A 25,537-nucleotide genomic window follows, 5' to 3' on the forward strand; every position below is an offset into this window, starting at 1 on the left:
TGCACTCGGCGCGTTTTTTATTTCTTTAATAATTAAATCATCCTCCTTACTAAAGCAAAAAGGTCAATGACGGGACACTGCCATGCATTACATTGTTAGATTACATCTAAGGCTAGACGGAGTACCTTGCGTAGTTAAAAATGTTCCCATCTTTGTCTCCGGCGTTCCAGCCAATAACAGGAAGACCTCTGTAACTGGTATAGTGTCTATAGTTTGAGCTAAGAAAACAAGTAAACAAACAAACAAATAAATCAACAGGAAAATGTGTAGATTTGTAGAATTGCAAAAGGGTAGTATCGCATGCACCTCTTTTAGCTTTAATTAGGGCGGTAGTGCTGCCTAATTCGTTATCGTTGCTCTTATATGGATTGAATAAATATCGTTTAACCGTCAGATTTTAGGTGTACAGCTTCGACCTATGAAATGGATAAGTGAAAATTGTCAATGTGTGCAGCGCCCTTTTTCTCGTACATTCAATGGACTTTGACTTTCCTGATGCCAACACACACATTATGTCACCTTGGAGTTTCCGGTAATAATAGACACGAGCTTTTGCTTATATTCCACTGTTTCAGGTCACGAGATTTAGAGCGGACATTGCCCTTCTTAAAAAAATATGCAGCTTTCTGGCCAGCCGTGACCTATTTTGACACAACATGAATTAGTAAGGGATGATGATTTGATTGCCTTCTTTTGATGTAATATATCAATCAAACACGAAGACTTCAGGTGTTTCATCCGATTTCCAACACCAAGAAGTGTCGTTTTACCAACTTCGAGTGTTTGGTGTTTGTTTTCGGATGAAACTCCTTTCGTCCCGTTATAAATATTACCTCTCATAGTCAGTAAAAACTTCACGAGGAGCGAAAATCACTCTTTAGGACATTTAAAACTAAAATCTATTAATTATAAAAAAAATGTTGACTTTTGCTTTGAATTTCTCCAAGCATTGTCGATGGTTTGACGCCTACGTCAAACAGGAAAAGGGAAAATCTCATATTTAAATCTAGATTTAAGAGTAATGGGAATTACTAACACACTAGTTGGAGCAGACCACTGTATCCCGCCCTCAGGATAATTGTACATGACAAAAGAGTACACTCCGTCGGTAATAATGACCACCTGGAACGTGTTCATCTGGAATGAAAAAAAAAAGAGAGTCAATAACAAGACAAAACTATGGAACTCATAAACTACATTACTGTTAATAGTTGGTGTGTACATCTGTCTAACCTGTGGGAAGCCCCTCATGTAATGTATCATGGGTAAGGCAACACATTTGTCTATTTGGAATTTATACCATAGTTATGAATGGCTATGAAGCCTAACAAACTCCTTTGTTATATGTTTTTTTTTGTTGTTGTTGTTAGCACTTTTGGCTTTAACCGTGCACTAACCACAACAGATTTTAAAAGTGTTGGAGCAACTGACCAATAAAAACGTTCCTGTTAAGATATTCAACTGTAGCGTGAACATTAAAACAAAGGATTGTGCATGGTCTCGGCACTTCCAACATAAATTGCAGGGAAATTGTTCTCATGGCAAGGTTTCGTAACCAATCCGTCAATAAACTATGTTTATACTAAGGACCATTTAAAACGTGGAACACTGGTTGAACATAACGTTTACTGAACCCAATTCAAATTATCCAACACCATAACATTTCGCCCACTTAATCACTTAAGGTTCACCGAATGTTGAGTTCGTTCGAACCGACAAATTAAAAGTAAATCTAAGAGACTTAATTCAAATGCTAGCCCCCCCCCCCCCCCCCCCCGATAATAGAGTAAACTGAATATAGAAAAGATAAAAGTTTGTTTCAGTCAATCGGTGCGGTGTACAGTTAAAGGGCAGTGTCATCTATTTGTGATGTTACTTCGGATAGTCTAAAATATTTTTGTACCGAAACATCGCTAAAAAGTGATTATCGATTGTTCTCTCCAGGATAAATGGCTTAATATTTCCTGCTCAGTGCTCTAAGTGCAATTTATTTTTTAGCGAAAAGGTACCTTGTAAAATATATTTTAATCACTTTTGACCAAAGCACAAACCGGAATTTTCCGTGACAGTGCCCCTTTAGGATTAAAGAGAAACGCTAAATTAGAAACTGACAGCATCGCCTAAGGTTTGCAAAATTTCTCACTCATATGCGTTTATACGGTGGAGTTTTTCTGAATTGGTTCCGCTTGTCCATACTCGTCGTTGATAACAAAAAAAAAAGTATATCGAATTACACAGATATATGTATATACATAATAAAACAAATGGAGAGTGGTAGACATATCTTACCAAATTTTGTGAAGCTACATTATATTCCCTTGGACGTAGTTTCTCCCATGTGACAACAAGTACCCAAGATGCATTGAAATTCTTTGCCAACGGCCTGTTGTGAAGCTTCTTGACATCAGCTGACGCTTCACTCAACGTTACGTTTGAACCTGCCTGGGAGTCCGAGTACACCTGATAAAACACCTTCGAAAGTCCATTGATAAACGAACTACGGCAATCTACATTGCTCCAGTATGGGGCCAACATTGCATCGTATCTCAGCCAGTATCTTTGGCCAAATTTGTATGGCCAGCGGTTAATGCGTTCACTTTCAAACTGGATTACTCCATTGCAGCATATCTGCAGGATTTAAAAAAAAAAGTATATATATGAAGGAATGAATAAATAAATAAATAAATAAATAAATAAATAAATAAATAAACACTATGATTGTCGTCAAACGCACGTCTAACTACAGTTAATTACATGTGTCAACCTTAACTACAGTAAATGTACAGTCAAAAACTAGTGGTAGTAAAAAGATCGCTGATCCTTAAAACGAAATCATAGCGGGATCAACGAAAGCAATGGCTTATTTCCATTGTTTATATCATCGTTCGAGAAACGCAAGTGCACTACTTTGCTGGCAAACGAAAATTAGGATATCGATATGTGAATTATGGTAAGAAGAACAATTACGAAAATTTTTCGTGAATCATTGTAATCATTTTCCATTGAAAAGAACCTACAGAGAAGGATCGAAATTTAATTGCATCGGGCATCGTAACAGCTAGCTTCGTTTTTAATCGAAACAAAAATGAAGCATGTCCTTTTGAATAAAATTAAATGGCTATATTCAAACCAAACGTCAGAGAACACATTCTGCTCGGCTCTTCGATTCCTCACTTAGGTTCCACCGATGCAGCCTGCTTGTGCCTAACTTTAGTTAGCTCCCTTTACTCGAAATCATCGCCGGGTCACATTACCAAAATAGCTAACTGCAGTTATCACAGTCTCAACTGCAATTAATATATATAGCTATGATGTAATTGCACCTTACATTACGTTTTAAAATAATTCATGATCCCATACGCCTAGCAGGCCCTCGATAATACCGGCCTTAAGTACACACACGTTTAAACGCCTTACTGGTTTTTTTGGCTATTGAGTTTAGCCTTACCATGGCAACCAAATTTTGACAGGCCGGAACTCTTTTTTTTAGAAAATGGAACATGCCTTTGTAAAATGAAAGAAATTACTTTTCTTACTTTTAGCTCATATTAGTGCTCTTTATTGGTTTTGATTACTTTTCGCCTAACTTCGGCGTTTAACTGAATTTTTGGGAAATCCCAAAAATCAAGATGGAGGATCTAAGATGGCCAACTTTTGTGGCCGTCATCACGTCCGTTGCGGACCTCAAAGGAAACCTCCCTGTACGAATATCTATCCTCGAAGCCTCATCGTCAAAGTTTCTATAGCTGCGAAATTATGGAGGAGGGGGAGGGGGGGCCGCATCCCTACGGTCCAAAAATGAAAAAAAAAATGGTCTGAATAAGGTTAAAGAACATACAAACTATGGGGAACGAATAAAGTTCAGTAATTATATGCCATTGAACTGTCAGAATGCTTACGTAAAGTTTCCTGTGCCTTTTGCCAAAGAATAACATTCCCGCGTCAGGGATAGATATTTTAAGACATTTTCCCTTGTTATTGATGTTGTACGGAATAGAAGAATCTCCAGCAGCATCTCCATAAGGGTACATCAAGGAAATCGGTTCTAGATTAAAATAATAATAATAATAATAATAATAAACAGTGGCAGTTTGATAGGTCACTCATGATTGTAAGACCTTTACCATTAAAGAAGACCTGCGCTCTTAAGTTAAATTGTAAGAAACAGTGTCTAAATTCCAATGCTTAGTTTAAGTACTGGAGGATTGCATTTTGAAGTTTTAAACATGGATATGGTTATTATCCATTTCTGAGTTCAAATTTTCCGCACACCACCATTTTACTAAAGGAAAAGTAAATAATGTGAACTGGTAGTCTGGTCGGCATGCCATACACAGTGTTATGCGAATCAATTCCCACACTACACCTGGCCTATCCTGTCTAGTGTAAACAATTGTCGGCCTTTTTATGCCGTTTTTCTTTCACATCTTAGGCAGCATGGATTTCTGATAATTATGACAGCACAAAAATCAGTGCGATACGTATAGTACCGTAAACACAGCTTTAGAAGCACTATCAATAAATACCTGTAAATTTATACGTACTATCAGTGTAGTCTGTAATTTAGATGATAATTTCTCAACGCCTTATCTTTTTGTTTTCCAGTTTTCACTTTACTCTGCTTTGAAAATAACCTGTAATCGTGTCATACAACGCCCAAATCATATTTTGAAACTTCCCAGTTGTCTGATGTCAACTGCGTTGTGCTATGCAATATCCATGGTTTAATTCACCGCGCGAAACAGTTCGTTGCATTAATGGCCTAAACTTTAGTATCTTCTTCAACTCTTTCTCCTACAACGCTAATTCATCCTCCTCTATAAGCATTTTCTTTCGCGTTCTTTCCTTCTCTTGAAGCTTCCTAGTTTGATGCTTTCTGAACAGTGTATTAAATCAACTGTCGTGCTGTTTTAATTAGTTCTCTGTTAAGATTGGTGGTGTGCACTGATATTCCCTAAAATAGCAAGGTTTAGCTCCTAACACCAATGAATAGCTTTTGCTATTTAAGCAATAGACCGCACTTTCCAGAAGTTTACCAGCGTAATAAAACCACGCGGGATGTTGGGAGAACACGAGAAAGCTTGTAAATCACGAGCCGCAGGCGAGTGATTTACAAGCTTTTCGAGTGTACTCCCAACATCCCAAGTGGTTTTATTACGCTGGTAAACTTCTGGAAAGTGCGGTCTATTGCTTTTATGAAATAACTACTTAGACAAAAACACTTAGAAATCGGCGCTTTTTATTTTGTAACTTGATCAAGTTGTTTATTCTCTTCAAATTCATCAGTAAGGCGGGAGAACCAATCACAAATCGGGATCTATTTTGAGCATAAACCTGTTGAATCGCCGAAGGACGCATCGCAGTTTGAGCGAATGAATGAAAGTGTTTTTTAAGTTAAATTACTGTCTAACTCTCACAAAAATGTGGCTAAAAAAGGTTAATGCCTTGGCGAAAGAATGCTTTTTATCAGCAGATAGCAGTTACTGATGAAAAGCGGACAGCGGCTTGGTGAGTGAAAAAACTTCACTTGTTTTGAGCTTGGCCAGGTCTTCTTTTTCTATTGCTGGTTTGTGCATGGTGTTTTGCATGCCTTCTTGCTTAAGCTGTTTAATTTTGGCGTCAAGCATTTGGTTTGAGAGGACAAAACGTGGGTCGTGAGTGAACCTTATTCCTAAACTGTGTGGTGGTGTGTTTAGATATCTCTCAATGCCATTTCTTATTGACAGAAGAGTCGCACGGCTGTAATTTTCGCCTTCTTTGTTTCTTGCTTCGGCGTAGAATTGCCTCAGATTCCTGTCCAGCTCTTCGACCGCCGTTTCCGCCAGACTTACGCCAGTAACCTTTTGTTTACTCCACTCTAGGTGAACAGAGCAAGAGGAATTGTGATTTGAGCAGTTAATATCAAATACCTTGTACTCGGGTTGAAGTCGGTTTTATATTGTTTTAAACGCTTCAAGTTATTTGTAAACAACTTGACTTTGGCATAACCTTCAATAAATTACAAATTTTGTACTGTTTATCAATACTGTTTGAGCCGTTTATTTTATAAAATAACAGTTTCAGTGAAAAGCCAGGCTAAAAGATTATTCATGTAATTAAAACCAACCTGTGAATACGGAAACTGCCCACTGTGTTGCCTGCTTGGTTTTTTTGGCTTGTGCATTTTCGACGATCGAGTCAAGTTCTTCGTTTTCCACATCGGCAAATCTTCTCTTTTTGCTCGACCTTTCTTCTTCTGCCTCAGTATTTAAGCTCTCCTTTTTAGAATTTGGCTCCGAATTTTTATTGTGCGGCAAAAGCACATCAAAGCCTGACAATATGTCGAAGTTCGGAAAGTTTTCGTCGCGCTCGTCGGTATCGAGAAATCTCCAGCGGGAGAGCAGCGGGAGTTTACCGGTACAATAGTACATAGGTTTGGCAACTCTATTGACCGATCAGAACGCGCGTAGTATGTTAGTTATTTTATAAAGCTACATATTCATAGTGATAACTTTAGGGCCTCCACAGGCGAGGAAAACTGTTATCAAAAATTTTCTAGTAGGCGATAACAAAAATTTGTGAATGACAGAGCATCTCGTGTGTGAATCAAGTTATCGACTACAAAATAATGGTGAAAAATAAAGTCGTCGACAACAAAGAAATTTTTCCTTTTGAAAAGGAAAACTACTTTTATAAGTTATCGATAAAGGACAAGGTAGTTTTTTTTATCTACAACTCAGTTTCTTTCTTCTGTGAGTAAGTCATCGATTTCTAAAGTCTAATTTTGCAGCGACCGCCGTTTTCTGCGCAATGTACACATGCGCATTACAATCATTTTTCCAGGGTCCCTCAAAACATACGGGTTACCAGCAACTAAACTTTTCATGTGTGGAAACGCATTTCTGAGCACTTATGGCTGTCAGTTTAATTAAGTTTTCGATTGAAAATAGTCGTCGAAAACAATTTCACTTCTCTATGGAGAACCTTAAATACGCATGTTTTCCGTTGCAAACCTTTTGTCGGCGTGATCACTGGTGTAGTAGTCGGTTTGGAATCTGTAGTTGAAAGAAAGTTGAAACCATAAATGTGATTTTTTTAGTTTAAAAAAATGTACTGGGTTAACAGTAGAACAAAAATTAGCCATTATCTAGACAATTATTTTATTATTACTTTATATCCTCAATTTAAGTATGCCAGAGGTTGAGGAGTTTCGTGCCAGAGGTTTAATACCTCTAGCTTACTGAATCATTATCATGGCATGCAGTTAAATGGACACTTCTTCTAGTATAAGTCATTTACCATGTCCACAAAATAACATTGGAAAATGCCCATTGTCTGTTTAGGTCTCATGATTAAAAAAAAAAAAAAAACATTTAGTAGTATTCGTTTTCTTTCTTCTTGGTAATAAAAGAAAAATATATAAGGAAATGACTGAGGTCCAGACATGGGCTTCAGGGAAGTTGTCCCATAAATTGAAAGGTGAAAGAAGCTTATCCTGTGTGCTTAGTTGAGTTTTTTTAAAAAAAAGGATATAATGATCACAGGCCATTTTATGAGAAACTTTCGAACTTAAACTAAAACTTTGTTAATTAATCTCTTAAATTGGGAGAGTTGTTGAAGGAGGTTGAAGGTACTCTGTTGTCGAACCCAAATACAAAAATTAAATTTCTGTACATACCGTTCGAGGTTCTAAAGTGTAGGTCTTGGCTACCATACGTTTCTCCATTTGGCGTATATCCAATTACCACTACCGTGTAATAAGTAAGCGCCTGCAGTGGACTTAGTGTGATTTGTGGTTGTTTAGTCCTCTTGAACTTATATACGCGCTTTACATTCCTCGGCTTGTAAAACACAACGTATTCCTTAATTCCTCCAGCAACAGCAGCAGGGAGCAATGTTAAAGTAACCTCATCACCCTTGATAGCTCCACGGGGAATGTTAACAGCTGGTATATACAAAATTGAGACATCTTTCCTGTTAGCAGGATCAATGTAATGATGTTCCTTTTACTTTTCTTTTGGTACATGCAAAGATGAACGATACGGCAGACAATACCACTTACACAAGCAAAAAAAAAAAAAAAAGGAATAAATAAATAAATGAATAAATAAAATAAAGTTAATGAAATCGGTGGGAAAAAATATCATATTCTAGTTTTAAGAAAGTCAAATATCTAGAAGGAAGCTATCAGACCGATACGCCTAACGAAGAAATACTCTTGTTTTCATTGCCCATCACTGATGCTTTCCTTCAAAAGAGTCACTGAAGCTGCTATCTTAATTGGAGGGGTTCACATTTCAGCGCATGTGCATGAATCTAAACGCTTTTTTCTCTTTCTTATCAACTTTATGGCCTTAAAAATCCCACTCAAATGCACTTCAGTTATCACATTCTTTAAGTAGTTCAAGCAAAATGACTGATGGCCAAAATTCACAGAAAATGCTAGTGGATTGTACTCATATTGTCCATGATATTGAATTTAGTGTTGGCCAGTAGGATTTATTCCACGGTTAATGTGTTTACAGTTATTCCCATGCGAAACAACGCAATCATACGAAAAAATTACCACCGAGTTACCTATTCCCTTCCGAATGGTTAGTAAACAACGAATTAAATTAAACAGGCTTGGGTCATAGCGAGTAAAGGCGAAAAAGTATTGTGATTCATGGACATGAGCAGAACCGTGAACCCCTCCCTTTAAATATACGTATAAAAAATGAGACCCTTTAGGCGAAAGGTGCAATAAAAAAGAACAAGAAACGTATGGGTTATAGATGCAATGGCATCAACCACCGCGCTAGTGAATGATTGATATCCTAGGTCCTCGAGTCCTGCACACCCACTTGTTTTTTGGTTTTGTTTTTCTTTTTTTAACTGACTACAACACTTCCTGCAAAACATGGCAATTTGTTTTTTTCTATAATAATCTAGTGGTTACTTACAGATCTTTGGTGTTGTGCCTACAGCAAAATAACTGGCGTTAAATCCTTGTTCCTGAAACCCGCCATCTGATCGAAAAAGCATCCCGGCAAAGTTTGTAATGTTGACCTCGGCAATTAAAGCAAACTGTGGCCGATTTCCGCAATATGGAGTAGACTTAATGACGTCAAACAGACTTCCAAACTGAATGTAATCACTTCTTAAATTCCTAAAAACAATGAAGTTGAAGTTAGAATTGTCACAAAGCCGATGGACATAACTTTCTTTGAAACAGTTAGACCACCTCTCTCCTACGTCATGATGTATTGTCATTTTTCATGCATTCATGTATTTTGACCAAACTTACGTGCAGTTTGGTCCTCCTTGTACATCCTCTGTACGGAAAGTCTCAAAGGCGAGGGCAAGTCGGTACTTGAATAAATTAGGCCTTATCAACCAGTAACAATATAATCTATTTGGATAGTTCTGTGGAAAGCCAGGGCTTGTTATTGCTCCCATCCTTCTGTCAAAAATGCCTCTACAGCCTAGAAATGTCGGTTAAAGTACATTTAAGAATACTGCAAGTTAGGTATAAGGTATAACTTTATTTAAACGTCGAAACGTGGGAAGTGGTCGCCCAGTCTTCCGAGCCAGGGACTCATGTTAAAATCACTCGATTAAAGAAAGAAAAAAAAGCATATCTAGATTCAAGGCGTATGCAATAAAAGAAACTTGCTATCGTACTTTCTCGTCAACTTAACGCAAAGAGGTTAACTAGAAATGTTAAACGCCGACACCAAATAAAGTGAACCCAGCTACCCTCCACGGTCGATACTTCGTTGCCTCAAGACACAGTGGAAGCATTTTTCTCTGTAGTGTATGGTCTTCAGATTGCTCTACAAGATAGGGAATTCCTATGTTGGTATAATGCTTTAGTGGATCTTAAATGTCCTTATTTGTCACAACGTTCGTCCTTTTAGATTTCTACTTGGATTTTCCTTTTTTCCTATAACTTACTGAAACACCATCAATGTAAAAAAAATCATAAAACAATAAAACGATATTAAGTAAAATGTGCTGGCAAAAGAGCGCAAATGCATTATAACGTGTAATTCAATCTGAAAATTCGAAGTTTGGGTGCACCTCCTTTTCAAAGTGCCGTTGTCATGGCAAAATTAATGGACTGGCATTTACGTGACATCAAAATACTCTCATGATCAAGGGATTATTGAACCAAAAAACGTTTGGAACGTGACGGAAACAAAACAAAGTTGTTGAGATACAGCTATATTAAGCGTTTTACTTTACCTGGTCGGATTGCATAAGATTGACTCATCACCCCGACACCAACACGAGTAAACCCAGCAACTTTGATTTCGTAAATATCAGTGTATTTAAGATTATCACTGATTATGGTTTTCAAGGCCGTTGGTCCAACTGTTATCGTAGAATAACTTCCGTTACCCAAGATGCTTCGATGGTAAACCTTGTAACCTAGTAACATTCCGTTTACACTTTCATTTCGGATGGGGGACCACGTTACGGTTATGACGCTTTCGTGGGCACTTAGCACGGTCACATTACCAGGCGGTTTGCTTGGAACTACAGAATAAAACAAAAGCATAAGCGTTAATAGGCTTTATGGACACTCGCCGGTCTATCTATGTCAGGACATCACTGACACGAACAGAAATAGGCGATGCAGACAATTGAGTTGTCACAGTGCCAGATTCTATAAGACATCTTAAGAAAGTAACCATTTCTGCAACTATTTTCTGCATTGTGAAGGCTTTTCTCAAGCAATATTTATTGAATCACTCGCCTTGGAAAGTAGTCTGTTAAGGACATGCCACACAGAAGTACCGCGAGAAAGGCCTTTAGAATGCAGGGAACGAATTCAGAAAACTTACACTCATCTTAAAATACTTTTTGCAACAGGGTCAGGCTCCCTATTTTTAATTTTAAATGTTTAGTGAAACCTCCTGTAAGCGACCACCCAAATTGTCAAGCCTAGGTGGTCGCTTACGAGAGGTCAGACCACAAGAGGTCTAAATTTTGAAATCTTTAGTAGTAGCATAGTATCATAGTAGCACAGTAGCTACAAAAATGTTTGTTTTCAACTTTCCAAAATTATATTGCCAAGGAATTTCAGTATCCAAGTTAATGGTTTGCCTGTGATAATTTAACTCAATGAGGCAAATGGGGCAAGTCTATTTCGGGACACCTTGTGCCTCCGATTGTGACATTCATGTCCCCTGAACTACCCAAGAATGTACATGTGATAATGTTACAAAGGCAAATTGTCTAACTCCTGACAGGGGATAGATATGAGGAATTTTGTCGTGTATGTGACAAGCAGTCGCTTGTTAATAACAAAAGAAAATTCCAAATTTTCGTCTCTAAAAGTGGTCGTGGTCGCCTACGAGAGGTGGTCGCTTACGAGAGGTTCCAAGTGCTCGCTCAAGAGAGGTGGTCGCAAGGGGAGGTTCGACTGCATTAACTTCACTTGTGTTGTAACGTCAAACGTGTAGTTGTCATTATTTGGTTAGCAATTGATAAGTTCACATTACTTTTTGGGCTTTTCCAAAGTTAAAAGGAAAAAAAAAAATAACTCACTATAGCCTTATGTTATTTACCTCCTTCTGGGGTTCTAATGGTACGTTTCAGACTTCCTCTGAAACTTAATGCTCCACTTCCATTATGCATCGTTACAGCCAAGACTTGAACATTGTATTCAGAGAGAGCTCTCAGCTGTCGCACTTGTAAGTCTGTCTGATTAGTGTCATTGGCTGTTACCACGATCGGACCAGCTTCGTAACCTATCGGAGTACATATTACAGCATACAGGTGGAGAAGGTATGAGGGATCAGGAACATAGTGTGTCCACATGACCTTTATGCTTGACGAATTTATGACAGAGATGCTGATGTTCCAGCTGTCCACTTGAGGAGCTTAAAGGAATTTAAACATAAAAGAGATTAATCGCATGGTGATATATCAGATATCAGTGCCTTACCAATTGAAAGCTAGTACACAAACTAACAAGAAATTCGTAGCGGCGAAGAGCCTGAATTTCAAAAGTTTCTCTTGGTTGACAATCATGTTACTGCATCAACGGTGGATTCACGTGACCCCTGACTCCACAAACAGACTTATATTTCGGGGTAAAGGCCACTTTTTCAAAGCCATTTGAATCTGTTACTATGTAATATCTGGTTGCTTTGTGGTTAATATTTTGGTTCAGAGAAAAATTGCACCGAGTTTCTGCAGTTCTGTTCCCTGTTCAAGGTTCAACTGAGTGACACGCCTTCACGATTGTTTTAAGAACTAAGAACGCAGGCAACACTTTGAAAGTGCTTTTGTTGGTTTGACAACTGGATACAGCCACTCATGATCAAACAATTACTTATTAAAAGAAAATTTTCACCAAATTTTGTGATTATTAAGATCACATTTATAAACCTCATTTACGGTGGCGATTTCTTCTGCTTTATCACCATGAATAATTAAAGTACGTTTGAAGTAAAAAACTTATGATTATTTGAAAGGCCTTTCAAATTGACTGATAATGGCGTTTTCGTTGCTAAAATATCTTTTCTCGTTCCAGCATCATTCATTTTTTTTTTCAAAAACTGTTGACGTCACAAATAGTTTCAGTAAAAAATCAATCACAAAATCAAGAATATATCAGGAAATATTGGGGTGATGCTGCTCAAACTTAACACCGGTAACGTCATGATATGAACCAAATATCTCCATTGTTTTACCAGTATATATACGAGGCAGGCAGTCTTACGTGAAACACGCGAAGTGCCCATATTGCCCTACGTCTCATCACCAGCTCATTGTGAGTAAATGACGTCTGATTAAGACAAAAATGAGAACGTCAATCGAACATAAAAAAAGTCCCGAAAGCAAAATTGTAGCCATGGCAACAGCAAAGTACGCGTCATTCAGTGTCTTACCTGAGGTACATTACTGGTGCCAAGCCAATATTTCCCGAGATATTCTTGATTTCGTGATTTATCTCTGTACTGAAACTATTTTGTGACGTTATCAGTTTTTGAACAAAACAGAATTATCTCTGGAACGATGAAATATAATTCAAGAACGTAAGCTCCATTATTCTTCACTTAGAATGACTTTTAAAATACGCATAAGTTATTTTTTACTTCGTGTATAGGTACTTTAATGGGTTTTGGAGAATTTCTTTGGTAGAGCGCTTAGTATCTCGTCATCGATGTATCCCTTAAGCACGTTGCGTCATCCAGTTCCTAGGAATGGTTTTCGAGCAATATACAAGTTGCTTAGCCTTACCGTCTACGATCGATTCATTCAGAACAACGTAAGAAGCTTGAAATCCTGGCCAGCCACTTGAATATCGAGTGGATAGATATTCGATGCGTAGCTTGGGTGCTAATATGCTAAACGGACCTTTTTCACCACAGTGACGTTCCGGTATGGTATCACTAGCATCTCTTACAGAAACGTAGAAGCTTCTGAAATGGAAAAAATGCGATTTGACGTTAACAAAATTGGATAGTAAGAGATTAGTTTTGTAAAAGACAATTTTATATACAGCTATTTCAATTAACGTTGTCCGATCAAAGCTTAAAGCTTAAAGACATCTTCAAAGAGGCTGCCACCTCATCCATTTGATATCCTAACATTTCTTTCATCCAAATGGCTCACCATCGTATATCTTCACTGGATGGACGAGGCATAGCTGATTTTGATTAACTTATGCACAAAAAAAATCCACAGAATATTGAGGTCTTGTCTTACAGCGCTTTATACTTTGATCCGACAACGTTAATTGAAATAGATGTATAAACAACAGAGTTAATGTTCGCGGGCGATTATTTTTCTGGCGCAACTCAGGTTAACGTGAGCCCTTACTGCAGGCGAACTTTAAGAAGGGCTAAACATGTTTATACCAAAGAGCATCATTTGTATCACCGTAACAATTTCAGAAGATTTAAGAGAATAAAGTGTATCTTGAACCGTTTATTTAAATGTACATTTAATAATAATAATAATAATAATAATAATAATAATAATAATAATAATAATAATAATAATAATTGCATTACTGTTGACAAGAAAAAAATCCCGCAAAATTACCCCCAATAATCCTTACTTAAGCCATTTGTTATTCTCCATCTCAAAAACGATAGTTTAATTTAGTGCTACAAGACAAAGGAGTATGGTCAAGCGGCGAATTCAAAGAGAAAATAAAAAGCGTATTTATTTCCAACCCTGATGCATTGACCTGATTTGACCTTGACCTTAACTTGTCTATCTCTATCTCCTAAAATATGCTGTATTGTAATGAGACATAAAAAAGAAACTGTTTAATAAACCTATTTGGCCCAAAGGCCTCACATATTTTTTGTCACTTTTCTAAGAACTGCAAGACCGGTTCATGAGGTTCGTTGAATTGATTTATTTCTTCCAACCGTACAATTTTGTTTGCATATGAATGATTATTGTTCTCGGGACATTTACTTCCAGTTCAACAAAGTTCGTAGATCTGTCATATTACACGCAATCATACAGAGACTCTATGAAAGCGCTTCAGCCATTGGTTGCCAAGAATGCAAGACGAAGCTCATTAATATGTTGTAATTGGCAAACTAAACAATGAATGCAGCACGCTATTGTTTTCTCCTTTTAGCTCTTTTGTTTCGCAAAATGGCGAATATGCGTATATTTCACAGTGAACGTTCAAATCCAGAGAATACAAACACTTTGCTTTATTTTGCGGGAATTTTGTTCACAAGTTAAACCACAGAAAGAAAGATGAAATTTTCCATTGATTTTAGCGCATGCGAGATCTCGATTATGTCGTAAATAAACTCGCTGCGAGGTGAGCAAAATTGAGCGCTGAAGCCAGAACACTCGTTGCTGATTGTAATGTTTTGCTTCTCCATTCGAAAGATGTTAGCTCTTTTATTGACCCCCAAAAGAAATTTAACCAAAATGGTGATTGCGTGCCCAATATGATCTCGAGCAGACTCCTCGAACTGGTAACCAAGCGGCTTGACACTCACTTGAAGGAAGTCACTGTCGCCGGCTTCCCGCAAATTTGCATGTGGAACAGCGGGCGGTTTTCTTCAACAAATCAAGGAGCCATGTGAATTTTTAATGGGTGGGTCGGGTTTTTGAAGAGCTCTGAAAAGAGCTCCCGATCCGCGACATTTTCCTTTTTTCAAGATTTGGTCGGTAGATGCAATGAACCAGCCGGTGCAACGCGATCAGTTTAAAAGTTCGCGGCTTCTCTGTACCATTTTACAATTGAGTGATTTTCTTGAATGGACATTGTGTCAGTCTTGACAACCATTGTTATTCAGTCGTGAACTTAAAACAATAGCCCACTCGCCCAAAGTGCGCCATTTTCAAAGTCAGCAGCAACTAGCAGTCTTCAAGTCGAAAAGAACAGTGGTTCTCGTTTATCGATTTTGAAAATTAAAACGGATTCTGTTCTAGAAAGGCCCAATCTTTCTTTTACCGCGAGTCAAAATATGAAAGCTGGTGAAAATGTTCAGAAAATCGCTGTCAAAAGTGGCGTCCATACTGAAAACGACCGATTTTTCCGAATTTTCGAGTTTAAAAAAACAGTCTTTATACTTCCTTATATTCTTTCGTTTAAGGCTTAAAGTGTTCATACATCATTGCTTTCCAAAAAGCCGTGCGTCAAAGTTAAGATTACAACTTCTGAAAAACGGAAAAGCATGTTTTACTAGCCCTACTTGTCCAATTTGGGCCCTTTCTCTTCTAATTCTGGGCTATTCAAAGCGCGCTCGCATTCAAATTTGCCGCTTCGATGACTATGAATAATTAATGATGTCCAGGCATTCTGCGCGATGCGCACTTTGCACTTAACCTCGCTTCTTTTATCATGAGGTTCACAGCAACTCGGAAATGGCCTATTGGGCTGTGATTTGAAAAATTATCAGATTAATTTACAGCTGAAATTTAGACATTGGTCTTCTGTTTTAGCAGTGTATTTTCATAAACATTACATGAAATAACCAGAACGTGTTACTCCACACTTAGACCACAGTACAAGTAAATAGTGAGAGTACTCTGTGAATTCCACAATTTTCTCACCTAGTAGATCATTAGTTCCTCATTGCACCAGGCATTCTCCCGTGTTTTTTTTTTTTTTTTTTTTTTAACCATATCATGTTACGCTATATCCGAAAGCAACGGCAACCCGAAAGTGACGCCTGCCAGAATATTGCGGCACCGTATTCGATGGGTGGGCCATTAATTTGGCTGGTTCTTTCACTGTTCGGTTAAAACGTCCTCGCATTTTTTTGTTACATTTCATGTGGCATTCGTAGGACACATACAAATGGACATTCGTTGACAAACTGCTCCTCAACATCGTGTGGCCTACGATGGCCACATTTTTGCATGCAAGAGTTAAAGAACAACATACCTGCATTCGTAGGAAAGTGGAAGATTGAAGCGTTGAAAGGTGAGAAGGACAGTTTTGTTTCCATACTCAGGGGAAATATCCCAAGTGCAATCCGAATACTCAATTCCGTAAGGAAATCCACGGCTTTGGATTACGCCTGAACTGTTACGTATGGCTGCGCCACATTCTGCAAAGAAAGAATAAAAAGTTTATTGAGGCGTAATGAAATTGACGCTTTTATTTGTAAGTGTTTTCACCATATACTAAACCAACACACAAAAAAAGTTTATCATTATCACCTTGTCTTATAAGTGGATTTGTTGAAAACCGGGTACAGAATTGTAAGGGATGAGGGAAAATGATTTTTTTCTTGGCGCAGGTGTAGAGATAACATAAATTCGAGCTTGTCTAGGACCACTTTGTCCATTTTTTGTCCTTGAAATCAATTAAAGTGTTTATGACAAAATAAATTTAACTTTTAGAAAACTAAAAAATCCTAATGGAAAGCAACAACAGGAGAAAAAAAAATTCCAATAAAATTGAGCCTGCCTCACAGATCACGTTACCGAGGGACTGTGTCAGCTGCTGTTGAATGCCAGGGAAATTATCAATCTTCGCTTGAGAATAATTTAATGTTTGTGGGATTTCACATGACCAGTGCTTAAGACCAAATGTTTTGGAAGTCATGGATATTTCCACATAAAATTGCGTGACGGGTAACGACTCAACACGGATTTATTTAGTTAAACAGGAAGTCCCGATATAAAAGGGGCCTGGGGCCCGCTTCTCGAAAGTCCCGGTAACTTACCGGGCCCGGTAAGTGTCTTTTGTGATAAATGTTTCTCAACAGAAGTCAATTTTTGTTAGCTTTGAATAATACATTTTAAAAGCTTATAATTCAGTGAAAATGTTGGCTAAGTACCATGTCTGTAATCAATGTGTAATCGGCGAAAAATAATTTTAAAATATACTTATCGGGCCCGGTGAGTTACCAGGACTTTCGAAAAACAGGCCCCTGGCCAGGCCATTCTCATCTTTAGTTGTCAATCAACCATCAGAGCGGAAACAAGTGACAAACTGCATGTGCCTTTTTCGTCTGCTTTTACCGATAAAATTGGCTTCGTTTTCAGAATAACCCTTGTTAAACAAATTAGAACTTGATATATATTATTGCTGTGGTGAAATTATAAAAAACTGAGGCATATTTTTTCAGAGCTAGGACGCTTGAGTCTAAAACTTGTCACGACTGAGAAGCGTCTAAATTTGGATGTTACGACGGCAAAGGTGTGAAATAAAGGAGGGGCTTACACTATTATAGTGGAACTTCTTGTTTAAGAGACGAAAATAAATGCTTTTTTTTATCGTACCAGAGTCTTAAGTCTGAAATTTTAGTTTATCAAGTTTATCGCCCGAAACTTATGCGTCGGAATATTTTCGTGGTAAGAGCAGCGTAACCATGTTATGTCTATATTGTGTCTATATCCATATCTGTTATATCTATGGAAACAAATATATTCAGATAGAAAAATTACCACATGAAAATTGTAACAAATAGATTTGTTTTCGTTTTATATCGACTTACTTCTTTCTTTGTGTTAACCTCCTGAATACAATGTTATGTTATGTTATGTTATCTTCCTTCTATTGTATACACTACACAGCTGCATTACACTGCACTACACTACACTACACTACACTACACTACACTACACTACACTACACTACACTGCACTGCACTGCACTGCACTGCACTACACTACACTACACTACACTACACTACACTACACTGCACTGCACTACACTACACTACACTACACTACACTACACTACACTACACTACACTACACTACACTACACTACACTACACTACACTACACTACACTACACTACACTACACTATACAGCCGTCTTAAAAGACAGCTTTATGGTGCTTGTAACGTTCCTGTACATGTGTCATAACAGATGACTTACTTGTCGTAATCCAACTGTCATAACTTTGGGCTGCTTCCCCTTTAGATGTGAAGGGCTTGACCGATATTCTATAAGTGGTACTTGATCGTAGTCCAGAAATCCTCATTTCCTGTATTTCAGGACCTACAGTTATATTTCTTACGAAGCCCCAGTAGTAGTACTTGTAAGCGATTGAGAGATAGATTCGATATCCTCGCAGTATGCCTCGAACATCGCGCTGTGGAATCCTTTCCCACCTGATAAATACTGTACTGTAATCAATGACGTGATAGTCCCATATATAAGGGCTTCTAGCTGGCACTAGAATAAAAAAAAAAACATATGGAGCAACTTTCTAAGTTAATGTATCTAAAAACAAACTCGCAAAACACTTGGATAACAAATATATATGCAACAGTCACCAGGTTTTCGATCAATATTTCAAAGAAAGAAACGTTATCATAATGTATATGGAAACAATTCAGATACAAAAATTACCATATAAAAATTGTAACAAATAGATTGGTTTTCGTTTTATATAAACTTCCCTCTTTCTTTGTAACTCTCTTTCTTGTATTGTTTTCTTGAATTTGTTTCATTCTCTTTTTGCTTTAGCATTGACTTTAATATACTTTGTCAAGGTCCGTTATTGTGGAGTCAGGTCAGGGGCCTGTCTCGGTACTGCATGGCTAATTAACACACTTTCGGCGCCATCGGAAATCGACTTATGGCAAGTCTACGGTGCTCTTATTTCTTGTTTCTAGCCGTTTATTTATCCTTTCTTGATAGAAGAAAACAAGCATCATGAAAGATCAGTGGTTTTACCTCCTTCTTCCGTTTGTTCCTGACTCCAACCAGTGTTTCCACGCTTGCTTTCGTCAGTTAAGATGGCAACTACAATTAAGCTGTAGTTGGTAAAAGGCAGTAGTCCTGAAATCGTGACGTGGGTTTTACCTCCTGGCAACCAAAGCGCATTGTATACCGGTCTTACCGGGTTGGCTGGATTGCTGTTGTACAGTATTAGGTATTTTTTAACTGATGACACGCCTAAAAAAAGACTTGGAGGTTTTGTCCACCTTAAGTGGATTGATGAATCGCTTACGTTGAATTGTACCCCTGTCCACGTATGTAACTCTCTCCCTGGTGAAAATTAAAGACAAGATAGTTAAACTTAACCAGAAATTTAACCAATTTTACCGTTTTCCCAAACTGACTTAAAGATTGATATTGAAATACATTACGTCTTGCGAGAAGGTCATTATGATTGGACAAAACGACCGTGTGTATGCTGTCACGTGATTGACCTGTTCGTGGTGGTGTAGCGGTATGTATCGAATTTTACTTTAGATATTCACATAAGACCACAGGCATCCCAAGCCAGCGTCGGCTAGAGAGCGTGTAATAATTAATTAATTGCCGGTGGGTCGATGACCTTTGAGTGCAAGCCGTATTAGGTTACAGGCGGCCGTTGGAAATTTAAACGCGTAATAAGACTTTCTGCGAGGAATAAAATATTGTCGATTTGAATTCGAACGTTACATAATGCTAAATATCAATTTTCATTCAATTGTTTGGGGATTACTTCACCGTTTTAAGCATTCTTTGAAATCACTTGCTCTCTTGTGATGCGAGCTTGGGATGCCTGTGGCTAGACGCTTGACTCTTTAAAGTCCAAGAAATTTTTGTAAAACTTTTTTTTTCCATGCTAATTCAGATTGCGTAACTCCTTATGCATTATTCTATTTCTTTACATGAAAACACCTTGTCCTACCTGTTATGGTGGTTATATTTTTAGATTCTGATCTGTAATGTGCCAAGATTCTTGAACGATTAAGCATGGGATAGTATTTGGAGTATTCAAAACCATCTGCAGTAAGATTCAGGTCACCTCCTTCAATCAGAAAAGTCTGGTTTGTTATTTTCCCACAAATTTCCAAGAGATCCTGACTTTTCTTTTCTTTGGCAGTGGGGATAAAAATATGAACTCCTCCACTAAAACAAAACAAAAGACAGACATAAATTAGAATAGCATTCCTTATTAACATGATTAAGGCACTCTTAACAAAAGGCTATGTGGAGGCGCGGTAGTGTAGTGGTTAGCGCGTCGGCCTTTCGATCGGATGGTCGGAGGATAGGTGGTTCGAGGCCAGGTTGGTCTCTTCATTGCTGTGTCGTTTCATAGACAAGAAACTTTGTTCCGCATTGTCTCTCGTCACCCAGGTGTAAAAATGGGTACCGGCGACATACTGCTGGGGGTAACCCTGCGATGGACTAGCACCCCATCCAGGGGGAGTCGCAATACTCCTAGTTGCTTCATGCCACAGAAACCGGGCTAAGCTCCGACAACGTGCGCCACTTGATTAAACTCTTGTGCGACTTTACCCTACCTCACCTAACAAAAGGCTAAAGCAGAAATCAAGACTAAATATCTCAAATTATCTCAATTCAGCAGCCTGGAGGAAGAGTTTGGGGGGATATAAACTATATTGTTATATACCTAGACTTTCTCTAAACAAGACGAACACTGTGATTGGTTGATTATTGGTCACGTGCCCCTGATCAAATACAAATGTGTCCCGACCGGGATACAATTCCGCAGTTGTTGCCCTCTTAGTTGTTTGCGTTGTTTCTTTTGCTGTGATTGTTGAAGGAAAAGTCTAAATATATAACAAAGCACCAATGTATGTTCCCTCGGGAAACTAGTTAGTTTTGCTTTCCCTCGAGTCCTAATGTTCTCGGGAGGCATCAGGACTCTCAGGAAAACAAAACTAACTGTTTCCCTCGGGACCATACATTAAGTGTATATAGTTCACCATACAGAAAGGCTCCGCTTGAAATGTTACCTCGTGCTAGCCAAATTGGAAGCAAAATTTAACAAGTTAGTAGAAACACCTGTGAACCGAAAGCATAAAAGCTGAATAAAGTTATTAAAATTATAGGAAAACTGAGCAGGAAGTCTTAATAATTTTCTCTAACGTAAAAAAAAAATAGTCTTTTTTCTTTCGGGTCATCTTTAAAGTATACGAAAGGATGCACTTTTTTGTTTCCTTTATGCGAAAGGCATTTCGGTAAGATTTGGTACTTTTAAGAGTTAGGGGCTTGATCACTAAAAATAGTTACGGCAAGCAAGACTTAAGACTTATTGAGTCGCCACAGTTTAAAATAGATTTTAAGCAAGACAACACTTGATTTTTTACATTTCTTCTCTTTATTATTGCAGTAAGGTAGATATATAGTTGATCATAAATAATTTATAGTTGATGGAATTGTCGTGTATCGTATCGTATCGTATCGTATCGTACAGAGAGCTCTCTTATTCACTATTCCCCGCTGACTGTTTGAGGCATGGAATTAAAGTGTTGCGTTGTAGTTTTGGATTAGTTACAATTCGAGTAAGTGTTTAGATTACTAAAGGAGTATAAAAGTACTAGGTAGATCATTTTGTCTTTAAATTTAATTAACGATTTGTTATGACATATTATATTTACCTGCAAGACCCGTCATGGTTTCTTATACCGAGTGAAAGGTCGACAAATGTCAGCCATATCATTGACGTGTTGGATTGAGGATTAATAATCCAATAGCAGCGTGTGTCATCACCTTTGCCATGATGAAAATGTGACGTAGGAGGACTATTCGCATAGTTAACACTGGAGAAGAAACCGTTTTCGTCGTCAAGGTAACCACCGCACACTATAAAACAAAAGGGAACAAAAAATGTACAAACACTGACCGCATTAAATAAAGTCAAACATTGCATGCATTGACCAATTTATTCATGTAAATGTAAAAGCTGCTTTTATTTGCGAAATAAATACAAAAATCAAAACTAAAAAGTAAAAAAAAAAAAAAAGCCAACAGGGAGAAGGCAGACCCAGATGGCTATGTACAACGGTGGCCGAGGAGTTGGAGAAGTCGGGACATGATTCTGAGATCCGGACTACAATTCCTGCGCAGTGTTCACTCGGCCAACCCATCCCTGTCCCATTATCCATCCTTTCCTTCACCCATCTATCAGTTCATCACATATCCACTTATCTACCCATTGATGAAATAAATTACTATGAAAAATTAATTCTTTCAGCAATTCCAGGTATTAGATCCAGTCCGTAGTTCATGGCGAAAGTCTATCCTTCGTGCCCGCAGTCTGGGTAAGACGCTGGTCACTTAACTCTTATAAACATACATAAATAGAAAGAAAGGACCCCTGCAGTTATTTACCTTACTTAAGCAGTTGCGAAGCAAAAGCCTGAATGAAAATTCGGGTTTGAACGGGATTCGAACCTTCTGCGATGTCGGGCAGTGCTCTGCCAATTGAGCTATCAACGAATTTATTTTTGCAACTGCTTAAATTGCTTAAATAAGTGCGAGAGTATAATTCTTCTATTTAATCTCCCACACGCCCGCAGCTCAAATATATGTTTCATATATTTGCATTAATTTAGTAATCCTCCACGGATATATTACGAACTCATAATATAACCAGCTGCCGGTTGACCTAATAGCTAAGTTAACAGAGCATTGCACTGCCCTTTCGGCAAAGTAACATTTACACTTACATGTAGCTGAAAAAATCCTGTACGTTCCACGTCCTTTCCTTGTAAATCCAGCTATGGCTATAGTGTATGTTGATCCCTCTTTGAGGTTTCTCAAGGTTATCCTCGTTGTATTTGGACTAACCACCATCGTCCTGCTATTATTGTAGTTAAGTTCATCCATTGCAATGTATGTAAGTGTATAGCCCAGTAATCTGCCTTGTGCATCGCGTGGATCGATAGAACTCAGCCGAAAACTGACAGTGAGCTCATATACGTTAATAAACCAGTCGTACAACTTAGGTCCCTCTCTAGGCACTTTGGAGAAAATTAATCCGATATTAATATATGGTTCGTATAACTTTATACGTAGTATTCGTAATGATATCCTCTCACAGGCGTACCGGCAGGGTAGCAACAGTGTTGTTTTATTTCATTTCTTGACTTCCTACTGAATCTATCTAAAGAACAATCAATGGCATTCCCAACAGGCAGCGAGCTGCCTTCAGCGGCTTGTTCTTTTCCAATCAATGGCATTCCCAACAGGCAGCGAGCTGCCTTCAGCGGCTTGTTCTTTTCCAATATACGAAAATAAATGTCCTCGAATACGACTCTTTAAATATGTTAACTTTTCTTCATTCAATCAAACCATTCCTACACCGAATGTGAGTAGGGGGGGGGGGGGGGGGGGAAGTGTTTTTTGTCAAATCCTGTCCACGCCAACTTCGAACGTATACAAAATTTATAATATTTTAGCAAAATCCATCAAACCATGTTGCCTTTTTCACAAACCTTTCTGTTAACAATTTGACGTGGTGGGTCAATATTCATTTAAATTGATACCATTGAAGCCAATTTTTAACAGGCAGATATATCTTAAGATGGAATATTCTTGTTTGAAATGAAGAGAAACTGCCTGTCAGTGTTATTGCCATAGCCTTAAAACTCTTGGAGTTAAAGACTGGTGTAGATACCATTAGATTGCAATCATTTTAACCAGGGAAAAAGTCAACTTTCATTCGTTTTAAATGAAACATATTATTAGGTCCTACAACTGTTACGTTACGCCAGAAATCAAAAACACAAAACTTACCTCCTTCGTCTGTTTCGACAGTAACTTGCTTACTCTTGTAGACCTCACCGTAGGCATCTACCAAATAAACAATTACCACGTGCTCACTGAATATTGGCAAGTTGGTCAGACTCGTGGACGTCAGTGATGAGTTCACTGTACGAAAGATTCCTTTGTTGTAGTTGTAATAGTTTACAGGTCTTGTCTGATTCACGGACAAAATAAAGAAATTGGCTTGCAAGCCTCCTGGAAAGTTTCTCCAATCTACAACTAAACTCGTCTCGCTGGTGTTAAAAGCACGAATATTCCAAGGAGTTGATGGAGGACGAGCTAAAAAAGAAATTATAAAAAAACAACGACTTAGCCCATTGTAAAAGAAAAAAGGGCTGAGAAAACTGCCTTGCGAGGCGCCGCGGGGTCACGCGAGATAAACAGCTCAGCTGTTTCCTCAAGTGTGCGGTTGAGTTTTTCTGAGAATTTCGCCTCCCGAGGCTAAACTCAAATACAGAAAAACACAGATATTTTCTTCACGGCCTCGCGAGGCGAAGAGCTTTAATACGAAAACTCAGCCGCATATGTCATGAAACAGGTGAGCTAATCACCTCGGGGGTAGTTTTCTTAGCTCTTTCCCCAAGTCTGCGGTAGGCTTTAGTAGCTACAGAAAAACAGCGTCATCGTTATTGTTATTAACACAGTGGGAGGGGAAGGTGCTCCATATAGTAGCCTGTGTAATGGGACGTTCTCCGATCTGGGCGCCCCTTTTTATCTTCGTTGTATGAAAAAGATTAGAAAACGACCATGTTATTTCATGGCAAAGGGTTGGAAACACTCAACGTAAGTTCGTATAAAGAAATCAAAACGTAAAAATTGGTGTGAAACGTCTTGAAATACCAATTATGTAAAGGTACCATACCTGATTGAAGGCTTCTCCTTACTATAGCGTATGTAACCATAAAACGGCTGTATCGACTGTACAAGTTTACATGGAGCGTAATGAAGTTTCCTGCCCCAAAATGTACTTCCATAAAGACTTGCCGATTCCCAGAGTATCCATTCCGATTAAAGATCTCAAATCCACTGCTTGAATAAATCTTCAAAAAGTCGCTATTAAAGCCAACAAATTGAAATATTGAAATGTTTTTCGAATGATAACAATAAACAGCAATAGAAAAGAGACAGTCGTGTACATCAAAAACTATTTTATATTGTTTAATTTAAATGGGTACTTTTATGTGTTATTTTGGTTACTTGGTCACTTGTCACTGACATATAGTGTGCTTGGGCAACATTTGGAGATTGCGTGACATAATTCAGCCTCGGAAAACATTTGTCAGGAGTTTGTTGTTGCTTGAACGATTTCTTCAATTTTTTTCCGAAGTGAGTCGTTCGATGTAGAAGCCTTTCTCAGCTTTCTAAGTGAAAGCTGCGAGAAGGGACTCGAAAAGCTGCTTCTGTGCATAGGACAAATATGCTAAATTGGTAAGTCTAACGGCGTTGTGCGAGGAAAAAGAACAGAGTATGGTCGATTTAGCATAGATGAATCCAATGTTTAGGGGATGGATAAGTTTACGTTTACTCCAGGCGTATTACTTCTCCCGAGGAAAAAAATGAATTTCAATTCTCCTCTAGGATATAGGAAGAATTACAGTCTTCTTG

The 25,537-nt window shown here is 38.1% G+C and overlaps 1 protein-coding gene across 1 annotated transcript in view; it reads right to left on the reverse strand.

The window, feature by feature from the left end:
* Nucleotides 1–25,537, reverse strand: part of LOC146462739 (uncharacterized) — a 73,473-nt gene that overhangs the window by 18,624 nt on the left and 29,312 nt on the right. Inside the window, exons 21-39 of the mRNA XM_085085511.1 lie at nucleotides 24,795–24,985; nucleotides 23,903–24,211; nucleotides 22,834–23,127; nucleotides 21,763–21,967; nucleotides 20,046–20,266; nucleotides 19,100–19,414; nucleotides 18,296–18,595; nucleotides 16,346–16,511; nucleotides 13,216–13,397; nucleotides 11,535–11,849; nucleotides 10,207–10,500; nucleotides 9,266–9,443; nucleotides 8,922–9,127; nucleotides 7,658–7,924; nucleotides 6,993–7,034; nucleotides 3,900–4,045; nucleotides 2,290–2,628; nucleotides 1,037–1,137; nucleotides 126–218 (exon numbers count right to left, since the gene is read on the reverse strand). Of these exons, the coding sequence (XP_084941637.1) occupies nucleotides 126–218; nucleotides 1,037–1,137; nucleotides 2,290–2,628; nucleotides 3,900–4,045; nucleotides 6,993–7,034; nucleotides 7,658–7,924; nucleotides 8,922–9,127; nucleotides 9,266–9,443; nucleotides 10,207–10,500; nucleotides 11,535–11,849; nucleotides 13,216–13,397; nucleotides 16,346–16,511; nucleotides 18,296–18,595; nucleotides 19,100–19,414; nucleotides 20,046–20,266; nucleotides 21,763–21,967; nucleotides 22,834–23,127; nucleotides 23,903–24,211; nucleotides 24,795–24,985 (4,164 nt within the window). The remainder of the gene's footprint in view (nucleotides 1–125; nucleotides 219–1,036; nucleotides 1,138–2,289; nucleotides 2,629–3,899; nucleotides 4,046–6,992; nucleotides 7,035–7,657; nucleotides 7,925–8,921; nucleotides 9,128–9,265; nucleotides 9,444–10,206; nucleotides 10,501–11,534; nucleotides 11,850–13,215; nucleotides 13,398–16,345; nucleotides 16,512–18,295; nucleotides 18,596–19,099; nucleotides 19,415–20,045; nucleotides 20,267–21,762; nucleotides 21,968–22,833; nucleotides 23,128–23,902; nucleotides 24,212–24,794; nucleotides 24,986–25,537) is intronic.

This window comes from Pavona decussata, unplaced genomic scaffold (assembly GCF_977016875.1).
Source record: "Pavona decussata unplaced genomic scaffold, jaPavDecu1.1 SCAFFOLD_186, whole genome shotgun sequence".
NCBI lineage: Eukaryota > Metazoa > Cnidaria > Anthozoa > Scleractinia > Agariciidae > Pavona > Pavona decussata.